Here is a 19352-nt window from a genome sequence, read left to right as displayed (position 1 = left end):
GGTTCCAAGTTTCTAAACAAATTCCAAGCTGTTGTTTATAATAAAATATCAGCACTGTCGTCCAAATGTTAGAAGTAGCAAGCATATTTTCTTCACAAGCATTATTTGCATTATTCGCATTGACAGAAAATACTAAAAAGAGCAAGATACTCAATTACAGTAACACGGAAACAGACTCCAACACAATGTCACTGAAACAAGAAGAAACTCCAAGCACTACGAACGACACAAAGAATCACTGAGAAGGTGGACAACCTTCTGAAATAAGTCCAGACACATTGATCCACACTTCATTCAGGCGGCCTGTGTTATGAGACGGACCATTGTACTGAGCAATGGTGTATGACCCCTTATCTTGTATTGTCCCTGAACTTCTTCCATCTTCGCGCCGTCTATTTACACTGTTTATAAGAGCTTCGATCTCTTTGTAAATGTTATCATCTGCGGCAAAACCACTGAAGGTCCTCACTGCAATGCATTGAGCCTTCCACTTCTCTACCTGCAACTTCAGCTCTTGATTTGGCAGTGGCGGTTTACCCTGAAATCTAGCAGATACATACATCCTCACAACATAGTCATCCCCTGATGAGGGCATGCTGGTTAAGACCGGTGCAGTGAATGCAAGTTTTGATGAATTCAAATTGCCACCGTGAATGTATTCATACAACCTGCACGGCCCTTCTTTTGCATAAAAACTCTTTAAAAATATTATGATACCATATCTAATTCAATCTCCCGATAATAATATAGCAATTTTCTTCAAATGTAACAAACTTGCACAATAAAAATTTAAGCGTCTATAGATATTAAATATAATATAAAAGCGACTACCTAGAGTTCTGCTGTAGTGAGAATCATATCAAAATGCAAATGTGAAAAGTGTCGATAATATAGAGCAAAATTAAAAAATAATTCTTATATTGTTTTATGATGCTTAAAATATATAGAGAGAAAGGAAACAAGACCTGTGGAATCCAGTTTTGGTGGAGTTGTCGAAGGAAGTTGGTGGAAGAACAAGAGCTGACATCCATGTGGATTCAGAATAGAGTCTGATTTGGAAATCTGATTCAGACCTTATGACTGTGTATTTTGGTGTTTCAATTGCATGCACTGTTACTAAGTTGCCACACAAGCAACACATTACTATGGACAAGCAATGAAGCAAGCACATGATTATTTTCTTTTCCATGAGGTACTTCTTAACTTCTATATGACCCTTATTAGATTTTACTTGAACAATGATTTGCAACCTCGATTTTTATAGGCATAGAGCCAACTCAGACAATGATAATATTAAGTGGGTTTTTACGTCATTAACCACTTTATTTGTACGATGTCTGGCATGAAATGGTGCTTTTTATGATTCCTTGGTACTATATATATTGTATTCAATCTTATTATAATAAGATGTTTCTGAAATCATAAAGATGTTATAATTTAATTTCGAATCATTTAGAAGTGCCACTTAAGCGAAAATCTTATGCTATATAGATTATAGAATATATGGCTAAAACTAGTTCTTTAAGTGGTGATAGATAAAAGATATGAAACTATGAAAAATTAGCTACTTTCCAAAGTATACAAAAGATGCCATGGCCCCAAATAATGTTATCATTGCCTAACCAAAGGATTTGGTATTTTAATTTTAACTTTTTATTTTATTTTTATTGTGTCTTTCTGTGTGATTTTCAGACATTTTAAAAATCTATAAAAAAGAAAGAAAATGAATTATTTATTTATTAAGTAATTAATATTTGAAATGTTTAAGTCTACGAAACACGCACACTTCGTTGAGTTGTCGTGTCCACGTGTCAGGCACATTTCGGACACGATATTCACCGATACTCGTCTGATACGCGTGTCTGCTGTGTCCAACCGTATCTTAATAAAAAATAAAAATTCTTTTCTGGACACGTTCACATACCTCAATATCATCACGTGTTACTGTGTCAGTGTGTCCAATCTTATTCTTAACATATATTCTTGAAATAAATTTAGATATAGTATATATATTATTACTTATTAAAACAAAGTATTTTAGATACTTGATATAATTAAAAAAATTAATTTATATTTTAATATCAATAATATATCAAAATATCATTATAATTTATCTAAAAAATATTTTATATTTTATATATATGTGTGTCACCGTATCTTATAAGATTTTAAAATTCACGTGTCGCCGTGTCGGCGTGTCCTATATCATATTGTGTCCTGTATTCGTATCGGTGTCCATACATCATATCATAGGTTTAAGCCAAAGATGAAGGTCCTATAATTCCTATTAACTTATTAAGAGAATAAATGATTTCTATTTATCTTTATGGAAGAACACAAGGATTATGATTGCGATTATGAATTTAGAATTATATAGTCATAGGAGATTTTATTCCTTCACATTCTGATTTTGTTGTCTCCCACTTCTCCTTTAAATTAACACATCAACAAATTCTTTCCAAATTTAGCAGAATCAAAACCAAATTTAGCAACTCCATTATCTATCACATACATATTATCGTACCAGCATATATATACAAGGAACCATAAGTGGGGCAGTACGCTATGATAGACGTGTTTTGATTGATCTCAGTCCAACCTTAATCATGGCTCGTCATGAGTTTTCTGTATTATCCTCCCCATTAAAAAGACAACAATTTTTGACATGTCAATGATCCGATTAATGCTTTGGTATGTTTTAGGAGTTATTAATAACTTTAAATATATACACTATTATATTGTGCTTGGTACAGTGGATATCATCGTTCATTCCGTGTGTATCAAATAAGATATCTTACATATGTTGTTTACTTATATTATATACTTTTTTAATCTTAAATATTGGTCGTGTGTGTTATCCTATCACAATGCTCAATTATGCATTGGTGTTGGTGAGAAGAACAAGCCGTATTCCTTGACTTAGTAGGAAGGATTCTTTTGTACACATGTCATGTGGCAGCTCAAGCCAACTGACACATCATTGCATGCGTGGGACAAAGATTTATACCATTATCTAAGATTGTTGGATTGATTGATACCACTAAGTACTAAGTAATCTTTAAAATAAGGTTATTTGTACTTTGATTACTTCATATTTTAAAATTATAAAACTCAATTTGAGATATGATAGCATAAGACATTGAGATAGAGCAGTGTCCTACCTAGCTACTTATTTAGATGCACACCGCAGTTTAGATTTTCAATCATATCATATCTCCCTTTTCAAAAATTTTATTTGTATATTAAATTAGTCATTAAAATTAGTTATTAATATATTTATGTATAAATATATATGTAATTTAATTTATTTTTAATATATATTTATATTTTTTAACATATATTTTATACTGATAACTAATTTTAATATACATCTAGCATTATTCCTCTGTTTTAGTGCCACTAAATATTTTTGTGGGCTCTCTATATTTATATATTTGTCTGAGTAATATATGTCAATACAATATAAAATAATTATACCATTATTTTTAGGATAAGTCATTAAAAATTATTCGAATTATTTTGACACAAAAAAATGGTTTTAAATTTCGTTAACGATAAAAATGTCCTCATATTATTTAAAAATATGATAAAAATGTTTAAATAGAATAATATTTTTTTTATAAGTGACAAATAATTTTTATATTTGACAAAATATTTATGTATTTAATTCATAATATATAAAAATATTTGATAACTATTGAAAAAATATACACAAAAAATCGGATGAAAATTTGATTTTTAAATTTTTTATTTTTTAAAAATATTATTAATTGTTGACAAAAATTATAAAAAAATATATACTTGATAAAAATTTACTAAAATTTAAGGATAAAAATATTTTGTTTTTTAAATTATACTTATAAAAAATCATATCAAAATTTAGCTCTAAAATATATTTTAAGAATATATATTTAATATTAGATATTTTTATCGTGTATTTAAATAATTTTTAAATATTTTTGTTGATAATAAAATTCAAGAACATTTTTTATTTTTGTCACCCTCAAAATAATTCAAGTACATTTTTTGTAGTTATTTTTATTATTATTGCTCTAAACTGAATTTTTTTTTTTTTCTGTTTCATAAAGACCGCTGTCTAAGTTGTTGGGCTTCACCCTGTCATGGACAATATATGAATGAGCTTAATATTATTTCATATCATGGTGACGGCTGTGTTGGTTTTTGTCAGAATTGTGTAGTAGCTTGTTAATCAATAAAGGTTATATCAGCCTTAATGGCCCACATTCAAAAAGTAACAGAAAACTAAAAACACTAAAACGAGGCCGAGTCAGTGACTAAGAAATGACTAAGTTCTTTGTAAATTATAATGGGCCTCAGTAACAAACTATTAATATGTCGTAGTAGACTTTTATTCTAAAAATGATGTAAGTATATTAGAGAAAAACTTATGTTATCTTTTGGTTCATTTGAAATAGGTGACACTCATATATAATTGTCTTTTATGTGAATTTAAAAATTAAAAGTTATTATATAATAATTTAATCAAATATGTTAAATCATTTAACGATTTTTAACTAGTAATTTTAGATGAAAATAACTGCACGTGCATTTTCACATTGAAATATATATATTTTTAATATAAGAGAATACCATTTCATTATATTTTTTTTCCAAATAAATGAACTGTATTGAAAATATATGGTCCATATAAAGTTAAGTTTTGTAAGTTAGCATGCATGGTTTGCAGCTACAGGAAGAGGTAGCTAGCTTTCTCCTTGGGGTAGTTTTATTATGTGACATCCATCCATGCACACATGTTTAAAAGCACATGATTAACCATCATTTTGTGTCCCCCAAACATGCAACATTATTAATTCCCATTCCAACTATATGGTTGGCAAACATGAATGATGGCCATGTTACATGTATTAATTAGTAGTATTAGAGAGATGAATATATAATGCCACCCAAGAGTTATTGCTAGCATGCAGCACATCATAAGTGAAGCAAATGGGAAAGAGAAACATTCTTGTCTTAGTAACAATAATCCCACACTCCTAAATCATAGTCTTTAGTTTTCATCACACACTCTGTTGGGACCTAATTAGATGCTTCCCAACATCTTTCAATCACTTTGTCTCTCCGTAGAAAAAACCGTTTAGATGGTATGAATTAATTAAAATTATAAATCACTTTGTTAAATCCAAAGAGAGTTAGTTTATTAAAAGTCACTTGAATTTGGTACATAGTTTTTTTTTTAATCTATTACAAAGTAATTAAGACTTCTGTTTCAACCCGACTCAGCTGGCCCAATGGCCGTATTCGAGTGGCCGGCCGACCCGATGGCCTCACGTGACCCGAACCGGGAGGCGATCCGAACGTCACCTCCCCTTTTATGAGGCATCTGACCCCAAAAAAAACTTTTTAAAAGGTGGATCTGTTCATGTGGGATCCGTTCTAATACATATTATATAAGGGAAGGGTCCTACCCCTCTCCCAGATATATCATTTATCGTTTACTCTAATTGCCGCTTTTGTACGGACATTAACTTAGACGTCGAAGTCTTTTTGCAGGTGAACCCTCCACACCAAATAGTAATTCGGCGGGATCTCGCCCCCGACCTCATCCTATCCTAACGCACGAAGATGAACCAAACCCAGCATCCTCGTCATCACCAAGCATCAGGTAAACCCGACCCATGCCGGGACTGAGCAACCGAACAACTTTGTATGCCAAAAAGCTAAGAGAACCAACAATTTTCTAAGTTAAGTCGTACTGTAATTGTATATTTAATTAGGAATTAGCATTAAGCATGTTCTGTCCCATAAGCTCCTTAATTATACAAAATCATTGCTTGCCTAATCACTATTCCATTCTTGAAAGCCTTAGACATACATGCATGTTTCTCTTGGGAATTTGAATATTATACTATGCACGCACAAAGAGAAATAGGTTTGAATCGATTGAATGAACCTTATTATTTGGAAACTAATTCATGTAATTAGGAAGGCATCATCTTCTATATGTCGTTTCATCATCATTCAAACCCAAGCATCTACCATTCTTTCTCATGATTCTATTATTCTGTTCTTTTAAAATAATGGCCACTTTACTAATATTCCTCCTTTTTAAACAGATAAAATTCTAAAGTTAGGTGCCTTCATAAATCATAATTTATATGCTATCCCAGCATCATGGAATGTAATACGCTATGAAAGGTAGATAGGGTACATGGAATAATATAATGTATTTCTATGACTATGATCTTCTATCCCTCTAGCATCATTTTCATGATTTGAGATAGCTGAAATTAGCGTGTTAATTAGCTTAGGATGCGGATGAAAATTGCTGAAATTTCTTAGCCAAAAATATTTGGTAACTAAAAAAATTTAACAAAAAATAGTCAAAATTTATCTTATTTAACATTTATTAATTATATCAACAATTAATAAATACTAAATAAAATAAATTCTCACTGTTTTATTTTTTGTTTCTCTAATATTACTGTTTCTTGGCCATCATTATAAATTTATAACTACTCTATGGAATTAATTATATTGCTATATAATGAATTGGAAATAGTAACAATCTTGACGGCTAAGTAAAGGATTGAAGAAATATTTTAATTGAATCATGTCTACCTTTTACAAAATCTTGTTCTCTTAACCTAATAATACTATGCATCCTAAATTAAGAGATTTTCCACTTTTTAAAGTGGGATCACATGTAATTATGGAGAGGAATGTGGTAAGTTCTTTTGACTTTGAATTGAAGCCCCACAAGGTGACCAAAGGAAGCAATAAGAACTTTTGATTAACCTCTTTGCCTTGTATATATAACGGGTAAGACATGGATTCATCACTTTTCTAATAAATCCAAGAGAAGAAGTCAAGGAATTACACCCATGTCATGATAACAAACTGCTCAATTTCTTATAAGATGGGTTCATACATATATGTAAAGAATTGTATAAAAAAACAACATCAGAAAGTCAAACAAATGTGATAGCCAAGGAAGAAATTGATGCTTAATTAAATTGAGTTATAATAATTGAAAGAACTCGTTTTATTTTTGGACAAGTATTACTCTTAATGTTTATGCAAAGCTTACCATTTTGACTCGTAATGTTTATAATGTGTGCAGTCTCTTAAATTAGTTTAATACAATTTTGAAAATTTATGAAAAACTGAAGTAAAATTACACTACTTACTAAATAATTATATCTTTCAATCTAGTGAGAAATATTTCGCTCTTAAGATGAAGATACATTCTCAATCTGATCTCTTAATATATTTGTTTTTAGTTACTTACTTACACCTTAATTATATTAATTATCGTTAAGTCAAATATCTCAACTAATAATAAATTTGAGTATTGAATACAATATTAATATGGTCGGTAATGTTAGAAGACAATAAAATATCAGCCCAATTTTTTATTTTATAGCATTTTTTATTTTTTTAAATTAATAAATATTAAATAAAATAAATTTAAACGGTTTGAACTGATTTTTTATTGTCTTTCAAATATTATTGATTATTAATTTATTTTAGTCTCTATGACTATTTTTCAGAGTTTTGGACTCTATTATAGAATTCTACCTAATTTAACATTTGTATGATTATTTTAGAAAGATACTTTTATTTTTGAAAAGTACAAATATTTTACTTTATATTTGATAAATAAAAAGGATAATATGCTTTTTTGTTGTTTTTAATAAATAAAAAGATATCTTTAAAACTAATATCAAAATTAAATAATTTAATATAATTCTACATATTAATCAATGTCTATATTCATTTCTATTTTTTGTGCCTGTTAAAATTATTTAAATTGTAAAAATAATTTTACCGAACACAATTATATTATACTTTGTGCTTATCAATAATTACTTTTATTTTAATTTATCAAGTATAACTATTGCAATTTTTAGAAAACCAACCTTAAGAAGCAATCTTTGAAAAAGAAAGTTTTTTTTTTTTTTTTTCAAATTGGATCTTTATTAACTATTACAAATTCGAGTGAATGGTACAATAATTTTCTACATTCTATGCCTATTTTATATTTGAACAGACGTTATATGACAGATTTTCTTATAGTCCAGACTCCATTAAGAGAAAACAAGTTCCGTATTCCATGGAACAAATTATACTCTACAAAATTCTGAGAATTTTCCATTTTCGGAATTTTCCAATTAATTATTATTATTATACATATATAGACCTTCAAAATCCACTTGGCACGCAAAGCGTGTAAAGTAGACCCTCCTCTCTTCACTTCTTTTACATATAAAACTAAGATGATTTCATTTCTAATGATTACATACAACCCCATTTGCGTATTTTGATATATATGAGAGAAGAGAGTAGAAGAAGCTAAGGAACTAATATTGTTCTGAGTGAGTTCCCAAGGCATTGAAAATGGTGAAAGATTATTAATTAATTGTTATGGAAAAAAAAAATCAAGATAAAAGCAAGCTAGTCTTGTTTTTGTTTATGGAGCTACAAGAACGAAGAATGATATAAGTGTGAAAAGAAGCTGCTTCATCATCTTCTTCTTCTTCTTCTTCTATTATTCAAGCATGTCAACAACAATCCTAGTACCTTTTCTTCTTCTTCTTCTTATGGTTTGTCATGTGGCATGTTCTTTTGAAAATCAAACCTTTAGGCCATTGGAGGAGCTACGCAAGTTGAGAACCATAAGAAACCATCTTCAGCAAATCAACAAACCAAGTGTTAAAACAATTCAGGTACATACCAAAATAATTAAATGCATTATTAGGCCAAGCCTATATATATATGATTCTAAATTCATTATTTGCAGAGTCCTGATGGTGATATCATAGATTGTGTTGTGTCTCATAGGCAACCAGCTTTTGATCATCCTCTATTGAGAGGCCAGAAACCATTGGTAATTAATTAATTCAACAATTTAATTAATTAAGGTTAATATATCTTATTAGAATGAATAACATTTTTAATTGGGATTAGTGGGAGTGTATGTGTGCAGGATCCACCAGAAAGGCCAAAGGGACATAAGAGTAAGAGTGAAAAAATGAGTGAGAATTTTCAAGTGTGGAGCTTCTCTGGGGAATCATGTCCAGAAGGAACAATTCCAATCAGAAGAACAACAGAAAATGACTTATTAAGAGCTTCCTCTGTTACCACCTTTGGAAGAAAATTAATCACTTCCTTTAGAAGGGATACAACTGGTGATGGACATGAGGTAATTACTAATTAATCATCACATCACTCTACTTATTTTCATTAAATGCATTTAAACTATAATTAAATTAAAGCAGCATTTATATTAAAAATATTACAAGTAAGAGTAACTTCTGTTTCTTCACATATATATAAATAAAGAGAAAAAAAAAAGGATACTATACTGACAACAAAAGCATAACTTGTGTGTCTTTTTTTTTTTTACTATTTTCTTTTTCTTCTTTGTTTCTTTTGATAGTGAAATATCACCCTTTTCCTATTTATAGCGATCACAGAATTCCATGGTTCCTCAGGTTTGTTTCACCCTGCAGCTCCGAACTCCAAAGCAATAAGAGGCTCTTATTATTTAACTTTTACAAAATCCTAACCTTGTGAGATATAATAAACTTATTTTATATTGTTATATTTAATTAAATAATTATATTTAGTAATAATAAATAAATATTTGTGTATGTAAATTGATGTAATTAATAATAAATTCAGCTTATTAATTATGGATTATTGATGAAAATGAAGTTATTACAAATTACAAATAAAAATATATAGTTAATAATATTTGACATACATACACAGCATGCAGTAGGGTATGTGAGTGGAGATGAATACTATGGAGCAAAAGCAAGCATAAATGTGTGGGCACCTCTTGTAGAAAACCAATATGAATTCAGCTTATCTCAAATTTGGGTCATTTCTGGTTCTTTTGGGGATGATCTTAACACCATTGAAGCTGGTTGGCAGGCATGCACTCTTCAATTTCTTCAATTCAATTACTTACTTTATTATAATATTCAAAAGTTAAGTATACTTATTATTTCTTAAAATGCATGCTTCCTCTGTATATATTTGGTTAGTACTCACAAGGTAAGGTAGCTAGCATATGCAACTACTATACACCTACCTCTCATTTTCATTCATGTGTTGAATTTTGTAACTTATTCTATTATGTTAATTTCAAGTAAATTTCATGCAGGTCAGCCCTGAGCTCTATGGGGACAGCTTTCCAAGATTCTTTACTTATTGGACGGTATGTATATATGTAATATATGTAATGATTAAGTTAATTGAAGCAATAATCACATATTAAATGGGGTGTCAAACTATATATAGATACCATGTGCTATATATACTTTTGTATTCTTCTATTATATATATATATTTGAAACCAACTTGGGTTGGTTGAGTGATCATTAATCCTTGTTCTGTCGGGTTATAAAATACCGTGAACAACTAAAAAATTGGTTTTGCTAAGTAGATAATGACTTATGTAAACAATGTGAACAATAGACTTTAGAATTGACCTAATAAAGTAAAAAAACACTCCACCTTTAAATTATCTCATAAACCTTATACCTAGTAAATTGAACATCCAACTATTGTTAACTGTGCATGAGTAAATCGAATCAAAAGAAATAATCTTTCAATTAAAAATAATGAACATAATCATCTGCATACCTATTAAATTGAACATCTGACATATTCATTGTTCGCATTATTTAGTATTCTCATTGTCTACCTATACTTTTCCCTAAGAAATATATATTTGCTTGAAGAGTAAGATAGATAGGAAAAGTGAGAATAATAATGATTCATATTTGTATTTATTGTTGTTGTTTCATATATATCTCTTTCTGCAGACTGATGCTTACCAAGCAACCGGCTGTTACAATTTGCTTTGCTCTGGCTTTGTTCAAGTTAACAATAAAATTGCAATTGGGGCAGCAATCTCTCCAACTTCTTCATATAACGGTGGACAATTTGATATTAGTTTACTCATTTGGAAGGTAATTACTAATTAGATTAACTTCTCCTGGTTAATTACCGAATTTTTTGACCTTAGGAAACAATAATACATTTTTTTAATGAAACGGGTTAAAGTTTAAAATGAAGTAATACAGTAATTATATATATATATATATATATATATATATATATATATATATATATATAACTTTTATACTATTTTGTGCAAATTAATAGTTACTATAAAATTATCATAGTTTTAATTAGGCTTGGCTTATTCTTGTTCTTGGTTTACAGTATAGTCCTTTTGTGAGAGAATGAGTGCGTTAAAACAAGATCAGATTATGGGTCCAACCCATCTAAAGGATAAAAGAGATTTTGTTTTAATAATGAGACATGTCAGAAGAAGACTGATGAATGCATACCATTGGATTTGAATACTTTATTTATTTTTTTCAACTTCAACAAAATATGCAAATTCTATTGGCAAATCAGCCAAACTGAAAAGGATGGTCTATTATGAAAATCTCGCAATGTGTATTTGAAATTTGTTACATAACATTAGAAGCAAAGGCAGCATGATTAATATAAACTTTCACTTGATAAATAGTTAAATATTTAAAAGAAAATAGAAAAAATAAAGGAATAAATTGTAGTGCATAAATTATTCTAGTTACTCTATGTGCACCACTTTACTCTCTTTATTACTACTTTGGAACATTTCATGAAATCACTCGGTGAATTCGAATAATGTCCTGCAAACTCTTATGATTTTTTGTTTACTTCTTTGAAAGATTCTCTTTCTTTTTCAAATTAAAGAGCTTATACTTCTGAGCTCCTCACCCTTTTTGCTTCTCCCTCAATCCTCATCTAATATTATTTTAACAAAAAATTCCAATATTTTGGATATTTCATTCACCACCTTTAGTTTCTTGATATCTTTTTGACCCATTTCACTTCTTCTCATGCTAGCTAACATGTGCCACTTAATCATTATGTCTTCGATTTGAGTAGCTTTGCTTTGCCACAAAAACAAATAAAGTGTACCGTTGAAGAGGAGTTGTTTTTTTTAATTATATATTATTTTCTTAGTAAACAAAACTACTATTTTTATTTACTACTTAAATGATTACCTTTAAAAATAAATAAATATGATTAAATGACAATATAGTAGTTAATAGTTAGAGCATGTGCTGCTAGTTTCAATTTCATTTTGTGCATCCAATACTTAGTCTTAATTCAACTAAAATTTTATATTATTTTTAATTATTTCATCGACATAATTATACAAACGACAAATTTTATTGATTTTTTATTAAAGTGATACCGATTTTATTTCATCAATTAATTCTAACGCAGATTTCAATTCTAAATCAATTCATTTATTGAAAGTATCAAAAGTGATACTCTAAAAATCCTCCTTTTAAAAATGTTCTTAGTTTATCAAAATCAAATTTTATTTGTTTATTTGTTTATTTAAAAATTTGATTATGACAGGATCCAAAGCATGGGAATTGGTGGCTTGAATTTGGGTCAGGGGTGTTAGTAGGGTACTGGCCATCATTCTTGTTCTCACACTTAGGGGACCATGCAAGCATGGTTCAATTTGGGGGTGAAGTTGTAAATTCAAGGTCTTCAGGGTCTCACACAAGCACCCAAATGGGAAGTGGACATTTTGCTGAGGAGGGGTTTGCAAAAGCTTCATACTTTAGGAATTTGCAAGTTGTGGATTGGGATAACAATTTGATTCCATTGAACAATCTAAAGGTTTTGGCAGATCACCCAAATTGCTATGATATACAAGGAGGCATTAATAATGTTTGGGGGAATTACTTTTACTATGGTGGTCCTGGAAGAAACATCAAGTGTCCCTAAGGGAATTAATTAATTAATCATATAGAAGAATTATATATAGATATTAGATAGAGGTGAATCTTTTCTTCTTTTTCTTTTAATTTCTTTTTTTTTTTCAATTTTGGGATAGTACCCATTTTCCTCTCAAGTTCTTTTAGTTAGTGATCTTGGGTAATTTATTTTTATATGTTTAAATTAAAGTTCTAAATTGTTAATTCCTTTCTTTTCTTTTCTATTTTTACTAACAGGTCATCCATTGATCACATATTGCTTTCTGGAAATTTTTGTAAATCTTGGAAGGAAAAAGAGTAAATATACTATATGATTCTTGGTATCCCTCCCAAAAATATTGGACTATTTAATTTTTCATATATGCTTTAATTTCCTCATTTCCTCTATTATTGTTCTTCGTTAATCAGTTTTGAACTTAAAAAGAAGAATGCCAGATGCAAATAAAGTTTTAACATTTAATTAATTAATTAGTCTTTTTATATTCTTGAATGAGAGACAATACAAGACAAAACTTATATGGAAAAATAGAGTTAAAGTTTTAATTCTTGTAATGATATATATGTTTTTCGTTCATGAATTGATTGAAGAGTTGTAACTTGTAAGTGACCACATATGCAGCAGCATGCGTTGCAATTCCGATCTTTATCATGATTGTAAAACGTCCAAAATCCTTAAAGTACTCAAATTGAAACATGCACCATTCAGCAAAATCATAGCTTCTAATAATAACAAGTATGCGCACATTGTGTCCAACTTGATAGTATTTACCTGCGTTGATTACCCAGCTATCTTTTCCTTAAAGACTACGTTACTGCCAGCCATCATTTAAGCAATTAATGTAAATGTATATCTTATCATTAATCCATGCATGATAAGATGCTACACATAAACAATAATATTGTCCCGTTAATTGCAATATGTCTGTAGTGTAGTTATAAATTAATGTATAGCATATATGAACGAATAATGAATATAATAATAAACAGTAATGTTAGGAAGAAAAAAAAAACACACCAGAATTTGTCTTATATAATATTTATTAATTGTTATATAACAAGTATAACAATTATTGAATGTTAAATAAGACAAATTTTGGCGGTTTTTGGCTAATTCTTTTTTGTTACCAAATAAATAAATAAGGTGAAGAGAGAATTGACTTTGAAGGCAATTATAATTTGTGACAGATGAATGAGGCGCTGCTCATTTAGGCTTTCGCATTCAGATTCAGTGAGTGCTATACATATGTATCTCTCACTTGGACCACAAGCCAATGCATAGAAAAGGGGTTTAGTACTGAAAAAATATCAAGTGTTTTTTCTGTTTGAAGAACAGAGGCATATATACACAACATTATTATATTTTGGTTTTATGCTTTTTCTTTAATGTGATTTAATTTACTTTATTGTTTTTTTTTTTTTTACAATGCAGAACTGTTTAGAACTTAGGATCACACACCTGGATGCTGTTTCTCGTTTGTCTCATGTATGGTTTGGTTTTACTCTTACCAACAAAAAAAGTCTCCATCTTTTTAACCAGAAGTGTCCATATAATGTAATTTATTAGATTTAAAAATTTGAAATTGATTTTAGGGTTATAAAAGTTGAAGGTTTTATGGGCAAGCAGATTGTTGTATATAATTATGTTCATATGGCGAAAGTTGATAATACCTGTTAGCATAAACTATGAGTTCTATGGGAGTATTGTAAGTAATTAACAAAAAGGGTTAAAAATTGAAGAATACTCATCGTAGTGAAATCTTGATGGTGGAAAATAACAGCGGAGAGGCTGAAGTAAAGATGTCACAATTAACAGATGTTTAAAAACCAATCTTATCCTAATGGATAAAACTGCCACAAACGTAGGATATGTTATTTGATTCTCAAGTTGTAGTAAGAATCTGGGGGTTTGTCCTTGAAGAGCAAGTAATAGAAAAAACGTGGGTAAACTTCGGTAACTATCAAAAAATGCTTTTTCAGCTCAAGAATTTGTTTTTCTAGAAATAAGAGTAGCAGCAAATAGTTTAAGGGAGACTTCCACTAAACACCACAAATCACACTAAAGCAAATAGTTTCCAGCTTGGTGTTTTTTCAATTTATTGTTGTTTCCAGCTCTGTTATTCATTTCCTCTTTTATAGCATTTTGTTATTTCTTTATTTTAATTCCACGTTTAAGATTGTTTAATTAAATTTTGGCCATCAATTCATGTTAAATTTCTGTTTATATCAATTTATTGCTAATAATACAAGAATTTCATGTTCCACTACTTGCAAAGTTAATTTCAACATTAAAGCCGATAAGTCCCGGGTTGAACTCATTTTTTTAGAGTCAAATCTGCTTTCCGAATTAACATCTTAGATACAAGCTTGATCGGCACTTGTGTCGAAGTCGAATAAAAATCAGGCAAAACAATACCCAAACACAAATGTTTGATCGTTGCCAAACCGTAGTTCCCTTCGGGAATTGTTTGGTACCAAATAGCATTACCGAATCCAAAATCCATCTAATCCATTTCCCATATTCAATGGTCGAAAAAATGTGTCACCTCAACAGGTTTGAATTTAATTGACATACCAGATATTATTACCAAAGCCAAAATGTGTGCAACGTTCACGGCTTCATTGATTTTACAGCAATCAAAACTTGAAGGATGAGACTATCACTATTCACTCCACTGAGATAGCCTCAAGCAACTTCTTGGTTTCTTCACTCACATCCACTTTCTCCATCTTCAATCGTCGTCGCATAGCAGCACTGGTCCTACCAGCAGCCGCATAAGTTCTAATTAAGGATTCAAATACCTCTGCACCAGGAGATTCCACAGATTTCTTCAAGATCTCTACAAATTCTTCTGCACCATCAACATTTTTCTCTTGCTCAAAATGCTTCATCATAACACTAATGGTCTCTGATGATGGAACCCACTTCTCGCCATTTCCTCTACCAATTGATACTGCATTATCTAGACAATCCACAGCCAACTTAAATTCTCCTTTTCGAAGATGGTAATCAAGAAAGATCTCCCAGGTCTTAGCATTAGGCTTGGCACCCCTCCTTCGAGCACGTTCCTTGATCTCTTTGGCCTTCTCCAGCATATCTAGTTTTGTGTATGCTCCAATCAGAGCATTTGCAATTCGGATATCAAACTTAGGACATCCAGATTCCCACTCCCGGAAACATTTTTCTGCTCCGGGAAGATCTTTCAAATTAACCAGCACTTGAATCATGTTCAGATAACTTATGTTTGCGGTTTTAGGAAATGCCAGCCTAAGAGAACGCCAAACCCTGTAAACCTCTAATAAGTTACCTGTTCTCCCGTACAATGTGATTAGAAACTGGTATGCAGAGAGATCTTTGCGAGCATTTCTCTTTTCTAATTCTTTGAGTGCTACTTCTGCCTTCTCAAACAAGCTAGCATCGACATAGATTGATGCTAAGTTGCTATATGTCGTCCAATCTCCAGTGACTTGATCATCCCTCTTCATCTCATCCATAACCCTTTCAACACCAGAAATATCATTAACAGCAGCAAGAGCTCTCATCCAGACATTATACGAGTATGTGTCCAGCATTATACTGCTAGCTTTCATTTCTTCTATGATGGAGGGAATCTTCTCTGACCGCTCTACTTTAGTATACAGAGTCATAAGGCTATTGTAAGACATGGAACTTAAAGGAAGCTTGAGAATCTTCATCTTTTCCATCAGACCTTCTGCTTTTTCAGTCATCAATTCCTTACAGTAACAGTTGAGAAGGGCTCCATAACATAGATGATTTTTTGCTGTTTCAGGGAGATTAACAAAATAATTCTCAGCAGCAGCAATGCCTTGAGCTTTAGCAAGCAAATCAAGATGTATAGCATGGTCACTGACTGTCTTGTTCATATTCCTCTTAGCGATGGTTTGTGAGAGCTGTAACATTGGAGAAAAAGACACATTTTTTCCATAAATAATTTAAGTAAAAGAAGCTACAGTCTGCCAACTATGATTTCTAGATTTAATTCTAGCTTAGTGTCACACCGGACCAGCAGCATACATACCCAGCAACAACATAACATAAAATTCAACACCTAATTACTCAATTTGAAACGGAAACAGCAAACCAAACCTTTTTCCATTAAGACTAGGCAGGGTCAGTCATATGGATTTTGTGATGCCATAGTGTTCTTTCATAAATTATATTCATATTCAAATCATTTCCGTCCAAACCTATTATAAAAAATCTAGCTACTGAACCACCACCACCCTTATCTGATTCAGTCTCCTTACTAGGGCCTACATAATCTCAAATTCCTTCAGGTTATGAACGAAAACCACTCCTCTGCATATATGATTTTGTATTATCACTAGTTCACTGCCACTCTTTTGATGAACTGTTCCACAACCAACAAAACTAGGTTTGATGCATCCACATTCATAAATCACATAAATCCATAGCTTCTAAACAATCACATCAACATCAGCACTATAATCTCTCAGGAATAAAACTCAAACTAACACTAGATCAAAACACAGTTAAGATTACATTAATTTGACCACTATATCATGTTCTCTTTCTAAAAATTACGAATTCAAAAATGACGTAGAAATCGTTAACTTACAAGTAACCGATAAAATTTAATACAAAAAACAAGAAAACCTTGAGAGCAGGGGAATAGAGATGGCGTTGGCGAAGCTTCTTGAGTGTGTCGCCGACCTCCCATTTGTAAACGCGCTTTCCGCTCTTGAAGAATTGGTTCAGCTGCTGCCGCACGTTGAGTTCAGAGGAACCTTCCCTGAAGAGCTTCAAGTAAAGCGCTTCGTCCAAGTACTTCTTCGAACGCTTCAGAACGCTCTTGGTGCGCCCGTAACGCTGCATCACCGACATTCTCGAATTGACGTTGCTGCTCCTGCTTCTGATCTTCACATTCCAAGGAAGGAAGGAAGCAAACCCCAAAACCCTAGTTCTTCGGAGGAGAGAGAAGGATCTGCTCAGGCTAAACAATTGGGCTCAAGTAAAGTTCGGCCTCGAGGCCCAATTTCTGTTACTTTATGGGCTTGTTGGGCTTCGGCCTGTATGCTTACCAAAAAAGAGGTTATTACTTCACCCAAAAAAAAGGTTATTACCAAGTATGTAATCAAATTATTCAAATAAGTGGTGGAAGCATGTGATGTAGTGATAAAGTTGTGCATGCAGCAACTCATTGGCCAGCGGCAAACCCTTAAATGGAGTTCAGTATCGCGACGGATTAGTCCTTGACCTGTCGGGTTGGGAGATACCGTGGGAAACAAAAAAAAAAAAAGTTGTTTGCCTCAAAAACAAGCACACTGGGTTCGAATTCTAGTAGTTACTAAGTTGGTGTGTGTGAATGTGTTTGTACTTTGTATGACAAAATAAAAAATTATTTGATAACAAAAAAAATAACTAAAACAGTTAAACTTTATTTTATTTAATATTTATTAATTATTACAATAATAATAAATACTAAATAAAATAAATTTTCATTTTTTCTAAATAAAATAAATTTTGATTATTTTTCCTCCCTGGCATTACCAAAACAAAAATAATTCAAATCAATATGCCAAACTAATTAACATATAGAAGTTTATTAATTCCTTAAATCAATTAAGGACAATAGTAACATCGCCCAATCCTTCACGATTTGCTTTGTTCATATAACCAAATCTATTATCTATAACCTATTTCATAAAGAGTTCTATTTTAAGAGTTCAAATCAATATGCCAAACTAATTAATATATGGAAGTTTATAAATTCAATAAATCAATTAAGGACAATAGTAACATCACCGAATCCTTCATGATATGCTTTGTTCATATAACCGAATCATTTATCTATAACCTATTTCCATAGAGTTTTATTTTAACGGTTATCTAAAATATTTTATATAATCATTTAATTATATTCATTTTTTAGATAATTATTCAACACACAATGTAAAAAGGTAATTACTTTTTATATATATATTCTATACATTGTATTAAAATTAAAGCTAGAAAAATAAAAATAGCCTAAACTTACTTTATCTAACATGTATTAATTATAGTAATAATTAATAAATATTAAGTAAGATCAATTTAGATTATTTTGATTGATATTTTTTGTCTCAAATATTATTGTAAAATTAAATTCATTTCCCTAAAACGTGTTACCAAATCTAGTCAATTAAAATGCATACATTTATAGAAGAAATTTCATTTAATTATCAGTTTTGCTGTATATGCAATGCTTTTTGCCATGACTTGTCTAGATTCATCACCAAACCTTAAATATGATATACATTAATAAATAAATTTGTATCTTGAATAATATATAGCTAAGTTACAACTTTTAATTTGGTCAAAATTAAATAAGTTAGCTTAATTTAAAATTTTGTACTTAGTCAAAGAACAACTTAATCATGTGGTGAAAATAAATTATGCATGATGATAAAGTTAATTTAACAAAACTGTATAAGATGACAAGTTGATAAAATGATTGAATAAGTCGTAATCTATATGTTTTTCATATTACTATTTTTGGCAAATTATATATAAGTAGTTAAAATATTTGTTAATATATACTA

The 19352-nt window shown here is 30.4% G+C and overlaps 3 protein-coding genes across 5 annotated transcripts; 1 reads left to right on the top strand and 2 right to left on the bottom strand.

The window, feature by feature from the left end:
* Nucleotides 1–62: 62 nt before the first annotated feature.
* LOC130969475 (uncharacterized) lies at nucleotides 63–1204 on the bottom strand. Of its 2 annotated transcripts, none has more exons than XM_057895214.1 (2): nucleotides 966–1204; nucleotides 63–538 (listed from the first exon to the last, which is right to left on the bottom strand). In XM_057895214.1, exons 1-2 carry the CDS (start codon nucleotides 1029–1031, stop codon nucleotides 236–238), a joined length of 369 nt encoding a protein of 122 aa, XP_057751197.1. In that variant the 5' UTR covers nucleotides 1032–1204; the 3' UTR covers nucleotides 63–235. The 2 variants fall into 2 exon arrangements, with proteins under 2 accessions (XP_057751197.1, XP_057751196.1); XM_057895213.1 differs by having other exon boundaries at nucleotides 63–668; nucleotides 966–1168.
* A 6869-nt stretch (nucleotides 1205–8073) lies between these two features.
* Nucleotides 8074–13166, top strand: LOC130969474 (uncharacterized). Of its 2 annotated transcripts, XR_009081856.1 has the most exons (8): nucleotides 8074–8711; nucleotides 8786–8872; nucleotides 8972–9187; nucleotides 9760–9924; nucleotides 10157–10210; nucleotides 10821–10967; nucleotides 12424–12854; nucleotides 13029–13166. XR_009081856.1 is itself a non-coding variant. In XM_057895211.1 (7 exons), exons 1-7 carry the CDS (start codon nucleotides 8544–8546, stop codon nucleotides 12799–12801), a joined length of 1215 nt encoding a protein of 404 aa, XP_057751194.1. In that variant the 5' UTR covers nucleotides 8074–8543; the 3' UTR covers nucleotides 12802–13020. The 2 variants fall into 2 exon arrangements, 1 of the variants encoding a protein (XP_057751194.1); XM_057895211.1 differs by lacking the exon at nucleotides 13029–13166 and having other exon boundaries at nucleotides 12424–13020.
* Nucleotides 13167–15272: 2106 nt separating this feature from the next.
* LOC130966144 (pentatricopeptide repeat-containing protein At1g60770) lies at nucleotides 15273–17733 on the bottom strand. Its single transcript, XM_057890913.1, has 2 exons — nucleotides 17428–17733; nucleotides 15273–16700 (listed from the first exon to the last, which is right to left on the bottom strand). Exons 1-2 carry the CDS (start codon nucleotides 17653–17655, stop codon nucleotides 15456–15458), a joined length of 1473 nt encoding a protein of 490 aa, XP_057746896.1. The 5' UTR covers nucleotides 17656–17733; the 3' UTR covers nucleotides 15273–15455.
* Nucleotides 17734–19352: the final 1619 nt, after the last annotated feature.

This window comes from Arachis stenosperma, chromosome 3 (genome assembly GCF_014773155.1).
Source record: "Arachis stenosperma cultivar V10309 chromosome 3, arast.V10309.gnm1.PFL2, whole genome shotgun sequence".
Lineage (NCBI taxonomy): Eukaryota > Viridiplantae > Streptophyta > Magnoliopsida > Fabales > Fabaceae > Arachis > Arachis stenosperma.
The sequence above is the reverse complement of the archived record's forward strand: the minus strand, read 5'-3'. Positions and strand labels throughout refer to the sequence as shown.

Coding starts and splice junctions, on each gene's coding strand:
- LOC130969475 (XM_057895213.1), bottom strand. CDS start 1,141: ATGTGTTGCTTGTGTGGCAACTTAGTAACAGTGCATGCAATTGAAACA. Junction 669..965: donor ACCAAAACTGGATTCCACAG/GTCTTGTTTCCT, acceptor AGGGCCGTGCAG/GTTGTATGAATACATTCACG.
- LOC130966144 (XM_057890913.1), bottom strand. CDS start 17,655: ATGTCGGTGATGCAGCGTTACGGGCGCACCAAGAGCGTTCTGAAGCGT. Junction 16,701..17,427: donor TCTATTCCCCTGCTCTCAAG/GTTTTCTTGTTT, acceptor CCAATGTTACAG/CTCTCACAAACCATCGCTAA.
- LOC130969474 (XM_057895211.1), top strand. CDS start 8,544: ATGTCAACAACAATCCTAGTACCTTTTCTTCTTCTTCTTCTTATGGTT. Junction 9,925..10,156: donor CCATTGAAGCTGGTTGGCAG/GCATGCACTCTT, acceptor AATTTCATGCAG/GTCAGCCCTGAGCTCTATGG. Junction 10,968..12,423: donor TTAGTTTACTCATTTGGAAG/GTAATTACTAAT, acceptor TGATTATGACAG/GATCCAAAGCATGGGAATTG.